Source organism: Alligator mississippiensis, chromosome 3, assembly GCF_030867095.1.
Source record: "Alligator mississippiensis isolate rAllMis1 chromosome 3, rAllMis1, whole genome shotgun sequence".
Lineage (NCBI taxonomy): Eukaryota > Metazoa > Chordata > Crocodylia > Alligatoridae > Alligator > Alligator mississippiensis.
In genome coordinates, this window is record NC_081826.1 from 194,008,938 (window position 1) to 194,026,812 (window position 17,875).

At 45.7% G+C, this 17,875-nt stretch overlaps 1 protein-coding gene across 2 annotated transcripts in view; it reads left to right on the plus strand.

Annotated features, from left to right (window-relative positions):
• The first annotated feature begins 3,570 nt into the window (after positions 1 to 3,570).
• CFAP95 (cilia and flagella associated protein 95) overlaps positions 3,571 to 17,875 on the plus strand; it is a 41,823-nt gene continuing 27,518 nt past the window's right edge. Inside the window, exons 1-2 of one of the 2 annotated variants that reach the window (XM_019478219.2) lie at positions 3,656 to 3,739; positions 10,249 to 10,385. In XM_019478219.2, coding sequence (XP_019333764.1) covers positions 10,381 to 10,385 — 5 coding nt within the window. In that variant the 5' untranslated portion in view covers positions 3,656 to 3,739; positions 10,249 to 10,380. Of the gene's footprint in view, positions 3,740 to 10,248; positions 10,386 to 17,875 lie in introns of both variants that reach the window. The other variant, XM_014608658.3, reaches the window with a different exon arrangement.

The following is a 17,875-nucleotide window of genomic DNA, read 5'->3' on the forward strand; positions in this document are numbered from 1 at the left end:
GTCCAAGCCTCCAATTTTTAGGTCTCTCTGCATCCTAACCCTACCCTCTGGCATATCTACTACTCCCCCAGCTTGGTGTCATCTGCAGACTTGCTGAGGCTGCACTCCATCCAATCTTCCAGGTCGTTGATGAAGATATTGAAGAAAACCAGCCCCAGGACCAACCTGCACTTGGGGACTGTACTTGACACCAACTGCTAATTAGACATCGAGACATTGGTTACTACCCTCTGAGCCTGGTGATCCATGCAGTTTTCTATCCACCTTACGCTCTATTCATCCAACCCATGCTTCCTAAGTTTCCTTGCAAGAATATTGTGGGAAACATAGCAAAAGCCTTGCTAAAGTCAAGATATATCACATCCATTGCTCTCCCCGTATCCACAGAGCCAGTCATCTTGTCACAGAAGACAATCAGGTTGGTAAGGCAAGACTTACCTTTGGTGAATCCATGCTGACTGTTCCTAATCACCTTCTCCTCCTCCAAGTGTGTAGAATTGGAATCCTAGAGGAACTGCTTCATGATTTTTCCAGGGACTGAGGTGAGGCTGACTGATCTGTAGTCCCCTGGATTTTCCATCTTCCCCTTCTTAAAGATGGGCACTATGTTTGCCCTTTTCCATCATCCAGGACCACTCCCAAAAGCCAAAAGTATTCAAAGATAATGGCTAGCAGCTCTGCAATCACATTGGACAACTCCTTTCTAAACAATCCCTAACCTGTTCTTTTGTCATTATCAGTTGCTCACCTCCCCCTCAAACTGTGCTGTCAGGTACAGTAACCCAGGAGTTGATCTTGCCTGTGAAGACTGAGGTAGAAAAGGTACGGAGTACTTTTCACATCCTCTGTTGCCTCCGGCATTCAGTAAGGGACCCACACTTTCCCTGATCTTCCTCTTTTTGCTGAAATACTTGTAGAAACCCTTCTAATTACCCTTCAGATTCCTTGCTAGCTACAACTCCAATTGCAAATTGGCCTTCCTGAATTCATACCCACATGCCCAAGCAAGACTCTTATACTCCTCCCTAGTTGTCCAAGTTTCCACTTCTTGTAAGCTTCCTTTTTGTGTTTTAGCTCACTGAGGAGTTCCCTACTAAGCCAAGCTGGTCTTCCGCCATACTTGCTAGTCGTCCTGTGCATCAGGATGGTTTGTGCCTGTGACCTCAGTAAGGTTTCTTTAAAGTACAGCCAGTTCTCCTGGACTCAGACTGGCTTCCCAGGAGATCCAGCCTATCCATTCCCTGAGTGAGTCAAAGTCTGCTTTTCTGAAATCCAGGGTTCATATTCTGCTGTTCTCCTTCCCTCCTTTCTTCAGGATCCTGTACTCGGTCATCTCGTGGTCGCTGTTGCCCAAGTTGACATCCACTTCCATTCCCTACCAATTCTTCCGTTTGTGAGCTAGCAGTTAAGAGAAGCACAGCCCCTAATTGGCCTCTCCAACACTTTAACCAGGAAGTTATCCCAGCACTTCAAAAACTTCCTGGATTGCCTGTGCAGTGCTGTGTTGCCTTCCCAGCAGATGTCACGGGGACTGAAGTCCCCCATGAGAACCAGGGCCTGTGATGTGGAAACTTTTGCTAACTGAAGAAAGCCTCATCCTCATGGTCTGGTGGTCTATAGCAGACCTCCACCATGTCATCACCTTTGTTGCTCTCACTGCTGACCCTGACCCTAAGACTTTCAACAGGCCTATCTCCAGTTTCATACTGGAGCTCTGAGCAATCATATGGCTCTTTTACATAAAGCACAATTCCTCCTCCTCTTCTCTCCTGTCAGTCCTTTGTGAAGAATGCGTACCCATCCATGACAGTGCTATGGTCACACAAGCTATCCCACCAAGCCCCTGTTATTCCAATCACATCAGCTCCATGACTGTTCAAGGACTTACAATTCTTCCTGCTTGTTTCCCAGGCTCTGTGCATGTGTGTACAGACACCCAAGGTAACTAGCCGATTATCCTACTGTCTCAATGAGAATGAGAAGACCTCCCCTGTTGCCGCCTCCTGCTTATGCCACTTCCCAGGTCAAGCCACTCTGACTCCCCCACTACCTGCCTCCCTACCACTGCTTGCCTCTCTCTATAGGTGGGGCACATTCAAATACAACCCTCCAATAATTAGCTCTTATATATGGAAAATTATAACAAAAATTATACATTTTTCCTGTAGAGGATCTAATTATTGCACGGGTAGCCTTAATTTCAAAGTTGTCTTGGATTCCAGTAAAGATGGTATTTTCTGTCCTGTAGATCTATTCCAGGTGGATCCTGTGGGCTGCCTGTGCGTCTGTTTCTTGATTTTGACTGGTGCCCCTGGGTGTGCCAGAAGCATGGCATTGGCAGGGCTCTGGTAAGGCTGGAGAGGTCTGCAGGCAACAAAAGCATCTTCTGGCGTTTAGAGTAACCGAAACATTTATTTCTAACCTACTGGATACAAAAAATCATGGACTAAATATAGACATTGGATTTATGACACACAACCTGCCTAACATCTGACTCCCCAGGTAACCTCTATACTATCTACCAATTTATGTTTTCATTGTCTGGCTTTATCACATGCATACGGGCATTTACTAGTACATCTAGGAAGGGCAAAAACCAACTGCAGACATTTCCTCAGCCTGTCAAAGCGTATTTATACCTGAAAGCTTGTAAAGAAATTTTCCAACTATTTGCATTGGTCTAAGAAAAGATACTGGATTTACCCAAAGAACCTTGTCTGTCTTTGTCCTTAGACCAAAATCGCTGCAACCTAGACCCCTTTTCATATGTGAAACATTTATGGGTTAACATGTTAACCCTTCCTGAGTCCTTTTGGTGTATGAATTCCCCTGCTGAGACCTAATTTGCTCAAAGGGAATGATGCAGTCAGCCCCAGGAAATATTATTGTCTTACAGCTGTAAATCCTCCCCCCAAGAAAAGCCACAGTCTTGCAAGTCACGGCATGAGAGGGGGGAGGGGCAGGGCTCTGCTGCCCCTCAGAGACTAACTGAGTCAGCTGCACAAGCTACCGCGAGCAAGAGCTCGTTTCGTCGGAATCTACGTCATCAGACAGCTTGACTGCAGCTCCGGCCGGCTCGGGTTCTCCTACTCGCTCTACAGAGCTGCCTGCTGCCTAGCGATTGGCCCGAGCGCCGCAGGGGCGGGACGCCCGGGTCAATCAAAGACTCAACGGTTAGTACTGCGACCCACTGTCACCCTCGTGAGGCGGCCGCGGCCACCCGCGCGCCGCTACCACGTGACTGAGCGGAGATGCCAACGCCGGCCCCCAGGAGGGGGCGGGGCGTCTAGGGAAGAACCGCTTCCGCCTATTGTGATCCCTATTGCCTAGCTACGAGAACCCGGCAGTTGCAGCGCACGCCGGGAAATGTAGTCCGTTCCCGGGTGTAGGTGGACCGTCCTCTGAGGCCCCGTGTGAAGAGGCACGCGGGGAAGTAGTTCCGGCGCCAAGCGCGGAGCGTTTCCTATTGTTAGTTCAGCGTCTCCTGTTGCCTGGGAGATGCAGCAGCGCCGCCTGCGGGGGAGAATCCTCTGACGTCAAGGGACTCGGTGCAGCTAGTTTGAGGGACTATTTGTTTTCTCTGGTGGGGGGGGAGCCAGGCGCAGGGTTACATCGAGAGCTCCCACTGGAGGGTGGGTGCTGCGACAGGGAGTGGGATGGACCTGATGGAGCGCAAGGGGGCGCTGAGCCTGCGCTCAGGCTGCACGCGGTACAGCAACACCACCCTCCTGCTGCCCAGGTAAGGGGGCCTGGCACACATGACATGTATGCCATGTATGGTGCTTTGGAACCAGCCAGAAAGCTGGTCTGCCGTAAATGTAGCGCCGTTTGGGGCTGGTTGGTCCTTTCATTCCACCAGCCTCAGGTCTTTCTGGTGGGGAGGAGTGCGCCTGGCATATGTGCCATGAACGGCGCATGCCCCCGGCAGCTGGGGGGGCATGGCTGTGCTGGCAGCAGCGATGGGAGCACGGCGGCAGTGAGCAGGGAGCTCCCGCAGACACTGCTAGCAGTGTCGGTGGCAGCCAGCGGGGATTGCTGACCACCCGCAGACACTACTGGTGGGGTGGTGAGAAGTGACTGCCTTTTTGCAGGGGGTGCACCGCCATGCTCAGGGGGTGCACGTGCACTCACATGCACCCTCTATGCTTTGTCCCTGATATGTAGGGACTAGCCACAAAGATGATCCACCATAAATGTGCCTTTTGTGGTTAGTTGGTCATTTTATCCTGCATGGATGCCTGGGGGCACTGGTGGCTGGCTCCATGAGTGGTACGGTGGTGGTGGTGGCTGTTATTTTTCTACCTCCTGCCAAAGTCAGTGCTGGAGGATTACGGCCCTAGTTAACCTACTCTTCTGGAACAGTCTATGACATGTTCCTATGTTTAGAAGCTAGTGGTCTCCCAAGAATGAGCAGTCAGTGAGTATAGGGGTAATTTAAGGGTCTATTTGTGCACCCAGTAAATAATGATAGGGTTGGCTCTGTAGTTGTGGGAGCAGGGGGAGGCAAGGAATATGGTAAGTTGTGTGTATTGTAAGTTCCCTTGCTTGCATAAGATTCTTTTCTTTCTCCTTGTTTTCTCACAATAACTACTAGGGTAAGTAATGTACTCATAATGGTAGCAGGAGCATGACAAGAATGGGAGAAATCTATCCCCAAGCAAAAATGGGGAGCGAAACTTCAAAAGGCATCACACTACTAATGTGTTGGAAAGTGCTGAGATGATATTTTGAGGATGAATGGTGGTGTAAACACCTATTATGATCTCAACAGAGCCCAAATACTGTATTTTTCTTGTATATCACCCACCTCAAATGTGATATGCATCTTGTTTGGGGAAAGGCAGAATGAAGAAAAACTTATTTTTCCACAGTTACAGCTGCCAGAGCACAGACAGAGCCTAATATTCAGCTCTCCTTACATCCCTTTCTTGCTATGGCAAAAGCTAGTTTTAACCCTTTCACAGCTGAACTGGCTGCTTTTGCCTGTGCAGGAAAGGGAGGGGTGAGTGAGCTGAAGATTAGACTCTGCTTCAGTTCAGCTGTGAAAAAGTTAAAACTGTGGCTGCTGCTTCTCTCTCTGTGGTTCCTGGGAGGGAGAGAAGGAATAGAAATAGGAGCCATTTTACAATGTCTCTGTGTTTCTGTTCTGGAAAGAAAAATCAGCTTTCCAGTTTAAGACATGCACTCCAGTTTTGGAAGGCTAATTTTTGGAGGAAGGGCGTGCATGGCATAAAAACAAATATGGCAGATATGGGCCTTTAAAGCAGGGGTTAGCAGTCTTGGCTGGCATGTGCCAGACTTTGTGATTTGCCATCTGCTGTCACTCCTGCTGCAGATTATCCTGACCCCTTTGCAGCAAGGGAAGATCAGACATGGCAGAGTAGCAAGCTCCATGGTGGAGAGAATTAGTGTAGAAAGAATGGGTGGTATGGCACAGGCCTGTGCCTCTAATTCCCCTGTGGTGGATCAGACCTTCATGGGCTGGATCAGACCTCTTCATGAGCCTCATTTGGCCCCTGGACCATAGATTGCCAACCTGCTCTTTAAAGTGGTTCAGCAGTTTTAACTCTCCTCAGTGTCCGTCCTCAACAATGGGTCTCTTCACTATTTCCTACTGAGGTGTTGCCTACCAGCAGTTTGCCAACTTCTACCCTAACAATTAGAGTCTGTCTCATAACTGACACAAGCTATATTGCAGATAGATAAGAATAAGTGTGGGTAAGAAAACTTTCTGCCTCATTCTCTCTCCTGATTTGTGTTTTGCATTAGGTTTCTCTTTAGTGATTGCTATATCTTGATTACAGTATATTCAATTTAATTGCATAGACTTGTGACTGAAACAAGGCTATGCAGTTGCCCAAAGTTAATGTAATTAATACTCATTAAGAATAATCCAGCTGAGCTGCTGTCTGTGCTGTAGAATTTGCAGTCCTGATACTTAGTAGCAATTTCATTTTTAAACTTCTGACAGTTTCAGGCTGGTGTTGCCCTGAACATTAAAGGAACTTGCCAGTTTTGGAGCTGCTAGCACCCCTCATTTTTAAGGGTTCTAATAGAAGCTGTTGTATTTACTGAATTTACCATACTCTCTTCAACTTTCCCGCCTATTGCTGCATTCTTATATGATACCTTTAACTCTAGCACTGTGATTCTCAACTAATGTTCCATAAGTGTTTTAAGGGTGATGAGGTGCCATGCAAAAACAGCACAATTAGGTGTGCAAACACCTACACATCGTTCACAAAATAAGCCCATAGATTTCAAGTAGGAATCCACAGTGACACAAACATCCTGACCTGCTGTGGTCTTGTTGCATTCTTTGCAACAGAAGAATGGCTCTAGTATTTTTCCTGCAGTCAAAATACAAGTGGAAATTAAGAGCTAGCATTTTGTGGGGAGTGCCTTGACTCTAAAAAGGTTGAGACTGCACTGCTTTAGCATCTGAGCTGTTCTTTCACAAAGGTAAAAATAAAAGTTATTGTGTGTCTGTTGTTCTCCCTTGCCACTAAAACACTGGCATAAGGGGGTTAAATGGGGTGGGTGAAGTGTTAATTGCACGAGAGTGAGACTCTTATTGTGGGAGGGCTGCAGTACAGATGGAGGTTGTATTTAGTTCTGATGGGGCAGTTGGTATTTGGCCTTGAATTTTGTAGTGTGGCTCAGTAGCCTTTGAATTTATACCATTTCTTGAGGTCCTGAGTGTCTCCTCTCACATTTAAACATCTTTATCGTAGTGCAGGGATCTCAAGCAGTTCGGCTCCCTGGGCTGAATCTGGACCAGGGGTGTCCAACCTTTTTGAATGTAGGGCTGGATCATGAACTTTTTATCACCCAGTGGGCCGGCAGGAGCGGGCGCTCACGCAGCCTGTCCAGTCCGGCCGTGGCGCGCAGGGGTCAAAGAGTGCCTCCTGACCTCACCATGTCCTGCCTGCCACCTGGGCGGCCTCGAGGATGCTCCCACACCTGCGTGCCTGGGCTCAGCAGCCAGGAGGACATGTGGGGACCCTACAGGGGGGTGTGGGACGTGCAGGGACACTCCCCTGCTCCCTCTCCCCTGGGGCAGCCCAAGCCCGAGTGGCAGGGCTCCCTCCCTCCCTGGGGCCTGCGACTCACCACCCTCAGCGCAATGTCCGCGGGTGTGGGGGGATGCGGGGAGGTGGGAGCGGTGCCAGCTTCCCACCCTGACAGTCACAGCAGCAGCGGCAGCAGCATCTCCTGCGGGCCCAGCTGCAGCATCCCTCCGAACTGGCATCTGCGACCACCTGCCCACTGCACCACAACCTGCTCCAGCCTGTGCAGCTGGCAGGGACCGGCTCAGGGCGGGGCCAGCATGCAAATGAGGAAGGGAGGGCGGGGCTAGGGAGCGACACTGTGAAATTAGGGGGGAGGGGAGGAGTTGCACTGCATCAGCAATGTGAAGCTGACACGGTGCGTGTGGGAACTTTGTCCCTTCCCCAGCCATTAGGAAGCTGCTGTGGGACTGGGGGAGGGACAAGTGGTGGGAATGAAAGTAAACAGTGTTTACTTTTGTTTCCCATCGCAGCACCTTGGGCCTCAGAAAACGGCATGGTGGCCTGTGAGCCATATGTTGGACAAGCCTGATCTGGACCATGGGTCTCTTTGTGGGCCAAATTTGGACTCTGTTAGCAGGCTTAGCAGCAGCAGCGATAATTTGTCAAGCTCAGGGAGCCATAGGAGTTAATGCAATCATTGTTCACTGTGCCATCACTTAAATGAGTTCCCATAGTCCAAAATTTGGTAGTGGACCCCCACCCATTAATTTCCAGCCCCTGAAGGAGCCCTGTGGGCTGTATGTTTGATATCTTGTGGAACATAACTATTACCAGCTTTTTTGATTGCCTACCATCTGTTGTTGGCTGACTGTCAACTCTTTAGACCTCTGGCTAAATGCCAGCTTATATGGATTCTCCTGCAGTTCTGCCTTTCTAGTCCTTTGATGTTCCTGTTCTATCAGACCTTGCTGTTCCTGAGTACATGGGGGAACAAAAAATTAAAGATTAGAGTCCATGTGGAAGCAACTGAATGTGCAGTATAACAGGATGGGGTTCATGAGATTGTTAAAGAAAGGAGAATCAGAGGGTCATGTGGACTTGTGTGGGTAATGGAAAAGTAGACTGAAAATGAAGGGGATAAAAAAGATTAGATTAAATGGCAATAAGGATGGGCTAATGAAGGTTTTGAAGGGCTATATTGGTAGGGACCTCAGTAACTTCAGGTTCCTGTAAGGAGTCAAGTTGACTCCTAAGCATGTTTATGTTTAATCTTTCTCAGTCTAGGCTCCAAATCTCATTACTTGTAATTATTCTTGTCTACCTTTCATGAGTACTTCTGACATTTTCCAGAAGTTATTGATTTTTTTTTTTTCTTTTTTAAAGCTTACTGTTAATACATGCTCTGATCAGTTCTTGCATAGAGGCTAAATGCAAACATTTGGGAGGGCTGGGGGGTTAGATCAGGTTAAAAATGGCCACCCAATCTACTTTGTTTGCCAAGGTATGGACCTTACACTTAGACCTGGTCTCAGTGATCGGAAATCAATCTAAACGCATAACAGTACAGAAGTTCCACGCATACAGACCAGTCTAAAAATGGCAGAACCCAGTCTTAGATAGACCTGGATTGATGTACACTCAGACTTAATCGATCTAGATTAGACTGGTGCATGTAACTTCTGTACAGTTACCTTCACAGCCCCGGGGCTGGGAAAACCCAGCTGCTGGCTCTGGCCCTGGGGCTGCACTTTTTGTATCTGCCCCCATAGCACTGGGCAATTTTTAGCCCCCCTGGCCTCTTGCCATCCCCACCGTAGACCAGCCAGTCCCCCCATCACTCCCAGTCCCTCAAGCCATTCCAGGTGCCAGATTTATCAGCGTTCGCTGCTGCTGGGAGCTGAGCAAGTAAGTATTCATGGGGCGGGGGTTAGGGGGCTAAAAACAGGTCCCCCCCCCAAGCTCCACTGCAGACCCTATGAGCTCCCCCTGATCCTACCAAACCTTCCAGACCCCAGCAACCCCCCCCCCCATGAACCTCACCTGCCCCCCATCCTTCCCATGGATGCCACCTGGCCCCCCCACCAGCCTTGATCACTTCTGCAGATTCTACCTGCCCACCTTTAACCCCCCTTCCAAAGCCTGCTTGCCCTGTGTCCCACCCCCAACCCACACCACTCATCCCTCCCATCCCAATTTACCTTAGATCAGGTGGCTATTTTTAACATGATCTAACCTCCCTGAATGTCTGCACTTAGCCAGAGAGAATAACAGTCCAAATTCTGTCATACTCTGATGCAGCTCTTGCTGATTTCCTTCTTGTCTCAGTGGGATAGATGGAGTCAGTATTTATTTTGTAGACTCCACTGTTTGCACAGTGAGAGGGGAATATAGTCTATTTTTAAAGGTTAGAAGTCTGATTCATATAGAAAAATCTTATTTGTAAAATATCCTTGCAAGTGTAGAAAAGCTATTTAGCTCTCTAACAGTTTGTGCACATGCAAAATCAGGTAAAGGAAAACTTAGTAACTGTGCATGCAATTGCAGATATGCTTTTTTGTGTGTGTGTTTTCTATATGGATTTCCATTTTTGTAAATCTGGTTCATAATTGGTTGTTACATTTCTTGCCAGTGCAACAAAATTTGGAGAAATGGATCTCTTACTGCTTCATTGTAATGTCTATGTGCAAAATAAATTTAAATTATTGCTTAAATATAATAAAACATTAAATAAAATAGTTCACAAAAGGATGGAAATAACCATGAATGAAATGTGCACAAGTATGATAACCTTATCTGTTCTGGTGAGTGCTGAGCTAATAAGAGAGCCAGCCTGATTCTCAAATTCAATAAAGGGAATGGATTTTGTTGTTTAGAGTGAAAATGAGACATTACTTTTTTGACCTAAACCTTTACTTTTCTCTGTACTCTGGCATGTCTTTTATAAAACTGAATTTTACTAAATTGATTTTTTTATGATCCTAAAATACATGAAAATTGTGCTGTGCTTACCAATAGGTCTGCATTTTTAAGGACATCAGAAAAAGATATATCTGATAAATAAATAACCTGTAATAGTTAGATTGCTGTTTCATTTTAGGTAGATTGTTTTTATATTACCCCGAGCAACTTTAAAGTAACTTGATATTTTTTTTTCAAATTTACTGTAGAGTGATCTGACTTTTTTTTTAAATCTTTATTTGCTGTGTTGTTCTAAGTCTGTATAATTTTATTGCAGCATATACAATACTACTTCCTCTGAACAAACCCTGTTAATAGCAAGCTCCCACCTTTAACAAGCGTAAGCAACAGGCAGTGACTTTTTGCACCATTGACTCGAGTGACCATAATAATTTTAGGGAAATCCAGGATGAGGTAAGGAAATCTGGGACACGGAGGCGGGGAGGAGGCTTGCGTGCATACACACACATGCGCACCTTGTGCTTCTGCACCCCCTTCCCGCACAGATGTGCGCACACACAGCCCTGATCCCCTTGGCTCCCAGGAGCCTTGCTGGTGGAGTGGGGCAGTGGGGACAGTGCAGAGACCTGTAGCTAGGATCTATTCCCTGTGCACAGAGGATCTATTCCCTGTGCACAGAGGCTGGACTGCACTAGGAGCAGCCTCTGTGTGGCACCTGCCAGCCCACACTGTGCAGCCACGTAGCACCTCTTCCCTGCTGTTGGCAGCTGCCTGAGTCTCAGCAGTGGCTGCACTGGCAGGGCATAAGGCTGCTGGTAGTGGGGGGTAGGTGCCATGTGGCCATGCAGCATGGGCTGGCAGAGCCTGGGGTGCACCACACAGGGGTCACTTCCAGCTGGGTCCAACCTCTGAATATGGGGAATGAAGTCTGGCTGTGAGTCTCCATGTTGTCCTGCTCATCCCATTCTGCCATCCTGATTCACCCTGTGCAGGTACCCAGGCTGTGGTCCTGGCTTCCCCCTTCCCCGCCCTGGCTCCTACCACCAGGTAGGAGGAGGAGTGCTTAGCCCAGCCTGCCCCCTGCCTCCAGGCTGCTCAGGAGGAGCCAGGCCAGGCATGTGTGGGCAGGGTGGCCCCAAGGTGGAACTTTTACTTAAAAGCTCACCAACTGGCTGGGACAGCCTATGAAATCTAGGAGTATCCCAATCAAACCAGGACATATGTCCATCCTATCATTGACTAACGCTTTTTGTAGCAAATACCTCTTTTCTTTTAGTTCTGTGGGCATTTGTTATAGTGAAGTTGAGCTATACATAGGGTGGCTATATTATGTTTAAGGAAATCTGGGATGCCCCCCCTCAAATCAGCGGTGCGGTTGGTAGCAGAGGCAGCCAGGCAGCAGTCAGGGTGCAGTCTGGCGGGGAGGCAGAGTGTCGTGGTGTGCCAGATGGATGGACGAACAGGTGCTACCCTGCCTGCACGTGCCCAGCCTGGTTCCTCTTCAGTAGCGGGTAGATGTAGGAGGCAGGCTGGGCTAGGCATTGCTCCAGTCCTTCTGCCTCTCATGTGCAGCAGCAGTGGTGCTTGCCTGCCTGGTGCACCATACTCCTTCACCTCTCTGCCAGACTGCACTCCTGTGATTCCAGGACTTCCGATTCAATTCTTACCAATTGATTGGGACACCACCATGACCTATAAAATCCAGGACTATCCCGGCCAAACGGGGATGTATATTCACCCTAGCTATACATCTATTTTTTAGTGTGAGCAATTATTGTATGAATTACTCTGAGTAATAACTTTTTCAGATTTTTATTCTATAGTTCGCTGCGGCTGTACTTAGCTATCTTCCACTTACTTTCTTATATTCCTATCCGTTTACACTGTTTGCTACCAAATCAATCAGTATATGGATCTCAATCATAAGGAGTTTTAAATTTAATGAAGCAGAATGAAGAGCTGTGTTCTCCCAGATGCTATTCAGCTATTGTTGCTTCCTAATCAGAAGTATGTTTACCTGGATAGGGTGCGGGATTCCTTCTGTTTTAAATACCTTTATTAAACTGTTGGGGCATGAGACTTTGAAACTCAGTGCAAATTTCCTGTTTAGCCTGTATCCGTCTCAAAGAAAATATGCATTTCAAAGTGCAAGACCTTTTAGACCTTTGGCTGTGTTTGTGGATGTGGCAGTGGTCTTTAGTCCTTTTAGGCTCCATAATTCTGTGAATTGAGCAGAACCCCTTCTCAAAAACTAGTTTGCTTATTACAGTGCTTATCTTCTTGCACAGGAGCCAGGTAGTTGGGGAGTGGGGAAGGGTGAGCACTTACCTCCTCACACAGTGGCTGGGCAGGGCTGAGCATGTACTTGCTTCCTCCCACCTTGCACACCCTTAAAACGATTTTGTGAAACCCCAGTTAAGAATCACTGGGATACACTATAAATAAGGGCATAGTGCATACTTGACTGGAGAGTGGCCTCTTGAAGACTCTGTTGTGCCATCAGGGTCTGGCCTCATCAGTTGTGTGGCTTCTCAGAATAACTGCTGAGTTCCAAAAAGCTACATTTCTGAAATGAAGAATAACTTGTCAGCCTTAAACATTTCCCTATTTCAGTCAAGTCTAGAAAATGTTATAAGCGTGGTTTCTCTTAGTGGTTTAGTTCCCACTAGAATGGGAGATTTCAAATAGGCAGAATATAAGTAGTTCAGCTTTTTAATTTATCAATAAAGCCAGGTTTAACACATTTACTTTTGAAAATAGGGCCATTGGAGCTGTAGGAGTGATCTGGAACTTCAGTTTTAAAACTTGTTGAAAGGCAAAGTATGACATATATAGAGAACTATCCTGATTTGTTTGGCATAAAACCCTATTTTTTCTTCAGTGCTTTTATATTCTCTTCTATTTTTATTTTAATGCATGAATGCTTTTAAAGTAGCCTAGGGAGCCCTGCTGCTAACAAGCCCAGCTCCTTAACTGAAAAGACTGCTATAACTTCATTGGGAGTTATGCTGAATTCATGTTTGCAGAATTCTGTTTCATTAGTCTGATCACTTACACACAGAGAGGGTGAGGATATTGCAAATGTAGTCTTCATGACAATATTTTCAACATTTCCTTGTTTCAATAAAGTCAATAAAGCTGTAAGCATTTTGAGTCCAACTAGAAAGCACAAAGATATTGTGGCGGTCGAGTGGTAGGCCGGGCTGTGGCCAGTAGCCCCGAAACGGCAGGCGGGTACTTTTGACCGATGGAGTGGAATTAGGTACAGATGCATATTGGTAACAAATAGATTGTTTACTTATGCCACAGATGTATGGGCGCAGGCAGAGTTGACAGACTTAGTTGCAGTTGCAAATGAGTTACAAAGACTCTCTTAAACACGTGAGAGAACCGGGATGAAGTTCCCGTAATTGGCTTACTGCGGTACTGGGGTCAGGGTACGTCAGGAGTGTTGTGTGACGGGGAGTCGCTGGTGGGTGATCAGTGCGCCAGGTTCACTCCGAGAAAAGCACTGAGTTTTCCAACTCCAAGGTGTATGCAGAGTTCTCCAAACTCCGAGAAATGTGCGGAGTTCTCTGAGTTCTCTAACGTGGGCGGAAACTGCTCTAATTTTTATATGACTAACAAGCCAATCGCTAGTCACCAAATATGAATAATTTGGAACTGGCCAATGGTGGTGTGCATGTTTGCATAAAGTTGGCGGGAACTTTTTCTAAGCTGTAACTTTCCATTACTGTGGCATATAGTTACTGGGTTCTGACATAGCAGAATTTTCCACTGCGCCATAGCATTTAGAATGATTGACAGCGGGATCTTCCACTATGGCGGGAGATTCCACTAAGGATCAAACCAAAGGAATGTTCCACTGTGCCATAGGCATACAACTACTTGGTTCTGACAGGTATAAGAAAAGAGCCAATATTAAAACTAAACAACACCCCCATATACACACTTAATTCTTCTTTTGAATTGTACGGAGGGTGGTTTATGTAAAGATTAACTATTCCTATTTATTGTCCTAATAATATATTCTTCCATTCTGCATTCCTCTAAAAAGTACTCATAGTGTTGCTCCGTTTGAGAAGTATTGGGGACGAATGTAGTGGTGTGTCCATTGAAGGCCACTATATTGTCCACCTTGAGGTTTATGCATGATTGGCTTTTTCAGAGATGGCAATGGTGTCTCCCTTTTATCGCCAGCATACCTTTATGTTGGAGATGGTGGATCTCTTCATCGAAACAGTGAAAACATAGTTTTGATGAGCATGGAAGAGGGGAGCAGTCCCTTCTCTATTTTTGGAAACCCATCTGCTCCTACTCCACAGGTTAGGTCTTTACAGTCATGAGACTATGTCTGAGTACAAGATGGTAACTCTATGCCATGGTATTCTCCCCTCTGGACTTGATAGCTGAATAAAAATTAATGTTATTCCAAGTAGGATAGTACTAAATCTGATCCTGTCAGTAGCTAGAAATGTGGCGTATTGTCCCTGTTGTGGGAAGTACCCACTAGCAACATTGTTCCCTGAAAACTGCTGCAGAAGGAAACTTTTGTTGCAGCTGGGTTCCATATTGTTGGAAACAGTTTCCCAGAGGTCCCAGGCCTTTTCTCTGTTTGGAGATCACAACTGGCCGTCTACCTTCAACCTACCAGGACCCAACTAATAACAGGGTTGTAGTGTCAAGCAAAGTTGATACACATTGACTGGCTAAGATTTAAATATATAGGGAGGATTTCAGATTTTGATCTGCTTCTCTATTCAAGACAAGGTCCCTTTCCTGAAGAATTTCAATGACCAACCAGCAGTTCTAGAAACTAAAAAAATACTAAGCCACAAAGGTGAAGGTTAGGCACACAATGCCAGCTGTAGCCTTTTTGGTTTAAGGTAGACCCATGAGCATTGTTTTTGGTATTTTATTAATAATTTAAATTTCAGGAATACTGTGCCAACAGTTTAAGATTATTTTGCAAAATATTGAGGTTTTTCCTAATGTTTTAAAATTGATTTCTTTTCAAAATCTCTTGCCCTGATTTACATGATAATTAGGCATTTTACATTACAGACTTCAGTTCAGTTCAGAGCCCCATCTTGGCATGTGCAATAAATAGACCAAGGTTGTTAAGGGAAATGCATTGTTTTTTCCCCCCACCTTATAAAGCCTTCAAATCCAACAACACTCAGCCATATTCCTCATATTATTCATCTGCATGGAACTGTTGAGAGGGCTAATGTGACAACACAGGTTGACAAGCCAGTAATATGAATGTTGGACCTGGACCTAATTAGCACTCCCCAATTAATGGCTGACCCAGTAGTCTGGTTCCAAGTGGGGTGATCTTTGGCCCTGCACTGGCTAACATATTGACTACGCATATGTATCACCACCCTATCAATCCGGCATCCGCTTGTACTATGACTAAATAAGGAAACTCACACACTGATGTGTAATTGAAACAAATTGATCAGTTTATTAATAACAGGTAAATATAAATAACTTGGACAACAGATACATCAAATAACAGCACTGACTAGAAACCAAGTACACACCCAATAAAACTATTCCTATAACTCCTAAAATCTATACCTAACTAATCTAATACCTATCTTGCAATTCAATTTTTATAGGGGCACAATAAAACACTATAACCTTGGAGGCAATATTGACTCAGGTATGGGGATGAACTTTATTATATGAGGGGAAAACTTTATTAAATACTGGATTTCTGCCACTCAGGGTCACAGTGAGTGTAGATAACACCAAGGGTGATTATCTGAGGGGCTTCTTACCTTCTGCTATAGGGAAGGGAGGAGAAGGGAATGAAGGGGAGAGCAAGAGCTGGTGATACTTACACTGGAGGGCAGAGGGCTGCTACTTAAGCTCTTTGAGCATCCAGGGAGAAAATCCAGGGAGCCAACCCTAACCACTCTCATTGGGAGATCACAACCAGGAGACCAGCAGCGTTGAGGACAGGTGGAATTTCAGGAGTAGGAGCCGGTGGGGATGATGGCCAGCTCTATGGCGGCCTCACTGCCAATGGTGTCCTCAGTTCGTTGGACATCCACAGTCGCGGCATAGCCCAAGGCACAACACCACACGACGGTCACTCACCCCAACACACCAATACTCCACCAAACCATTTCCACTTCATTCATTCAGCACACTTTTATCACTTTCTCACGCACACCAAATCAACAGACTCAGACAATGACAGTCTCTCTCTTGCTCACAGGACCCTCTCAGTACACAGATTGACATGGGCCGAGCCAGACCAGCAGATGCACACACCTGGCTTTATATACTAAAAGTGCACATAGCTCCACTGGGTTGTGCACACGACACAGTTTTGTGTACTAGGCACTCTCTCCCAGCATCTTCTGAGCTTAACTAAGCATGCTCCCAAGTAGGAAGGTCATCCGAAGTTCAACAAATGACCTACTTAGGCTATTTATCTGTGCATATCGGCTGCTTCCCAAAACAGCCAAGCAGGTGAGACTAATTGACAGTGCCATGGACTCAGAACTAACCTTATCTCCAACATGAAGATGGCAGTCCGATTTATACTTTCTCTGCTTCAGCTGCTCATTTTTTCTCTGCCCACCCACGTGCACGTGAGATGAAATCCTGACTTTATTGAATTCAGTGTCAGAACACCAATTGAATTTGGTAAGACCCAGATTTCACCCACACTGACTGATGTGCTTCTCCTACAGGCAAGAAGGAAAGGAAAAACTTATTCTTGAATTCTGTAACTGGTGTCCAAATATGGGGTTTTTTGTTCAGTTATCCTTTTGTTTTTCTGTTACCATATTTTCTTGCATACAATGCACCTTTTCTTTCTAAAAAAATCAGGATGCATATTTTAAGCAAGGAAATGTGGTACTAACAGCTCCTGCTGCTCAAGCTTCTGCCCGGGGAAAAAAGAAAGTAATGCTACATGTGTTGCACAGGGGGCAGTCTAGTGAGCATGCAGGGATACCTAGCTGCTGGATGTGGAGACTTTCTCTTTCTCTGTGGCAGAGGCTTCTAGTATAGAAGTTTTTTTTTGTTTTTTTTTATTTAAGTGGAGCCAAGCCCTGGGTGCTGTGGCAGAGCTCCTGCTGGATCAGATGGGCCTTCAGCTGGCCCGGTAAGTGCTGCTGGCTCCCCCACCCAGCTCAGCTGGAGAAGAAAAGAGTTATTGGGCATTTTGGCTCAGCTAGAAGCACCTGCAGTATCCTGCAGTTTGGGGGTTAACAGCAGCCACACTGTTCTTCAGTCCCCTACCCAGTTGCCTGTGCTTTCCCAGTATTTTCAAGGAAACTTTTTTTTTTTTTTACTTCATTGTGCCGTTAAAAACTAAGGTCCTTATCTTTTTCAGGAGCGTATTTTATGTCAGAAAATACAGTAGTTCCATACATTCAAAAAGTGGGTGTTGTTTTTTTTTAATCCTAAAATGAGGGGAAAATGAACATTTGTCTCCAACCCTTTTTAACCTCTTTTCATTTGCGGACTCCTAAAAAATTTCAAATGGAGGTATGGACCCCTTTGAATTGAATATTAGATACTGCTCTAATTAGAAAAACTTCTAGGGTTTGTGCATCATATTTAATTGTGAATCAATGTCTACTGGACATGTCACATTTCTGAATGCTAGTTCTTGACAGAAAAATGCACAGCTGTACTTTGCTTCTGGCTTACTACATAATGCAGTAATATATTTGTAGTGTTTTTGTACTGTAATTTATATAGTGCTTTTTCAGTAAATGCTATATGTTCACTTATCAAAAGATGCTTTGTTCTAAAATTGGATTATGCTTGTTTTTTTGTTGTTGGGTTTTTTTGGTCCATTTTGAGTTATGACAGTTTTGAAAGTGGAAGAAGGACTGAATGATTGGTTAGTTATTAATAATAATTAATAATATTAATACTACTAATAATAATAGCAGTAGCATAAGAGAGAA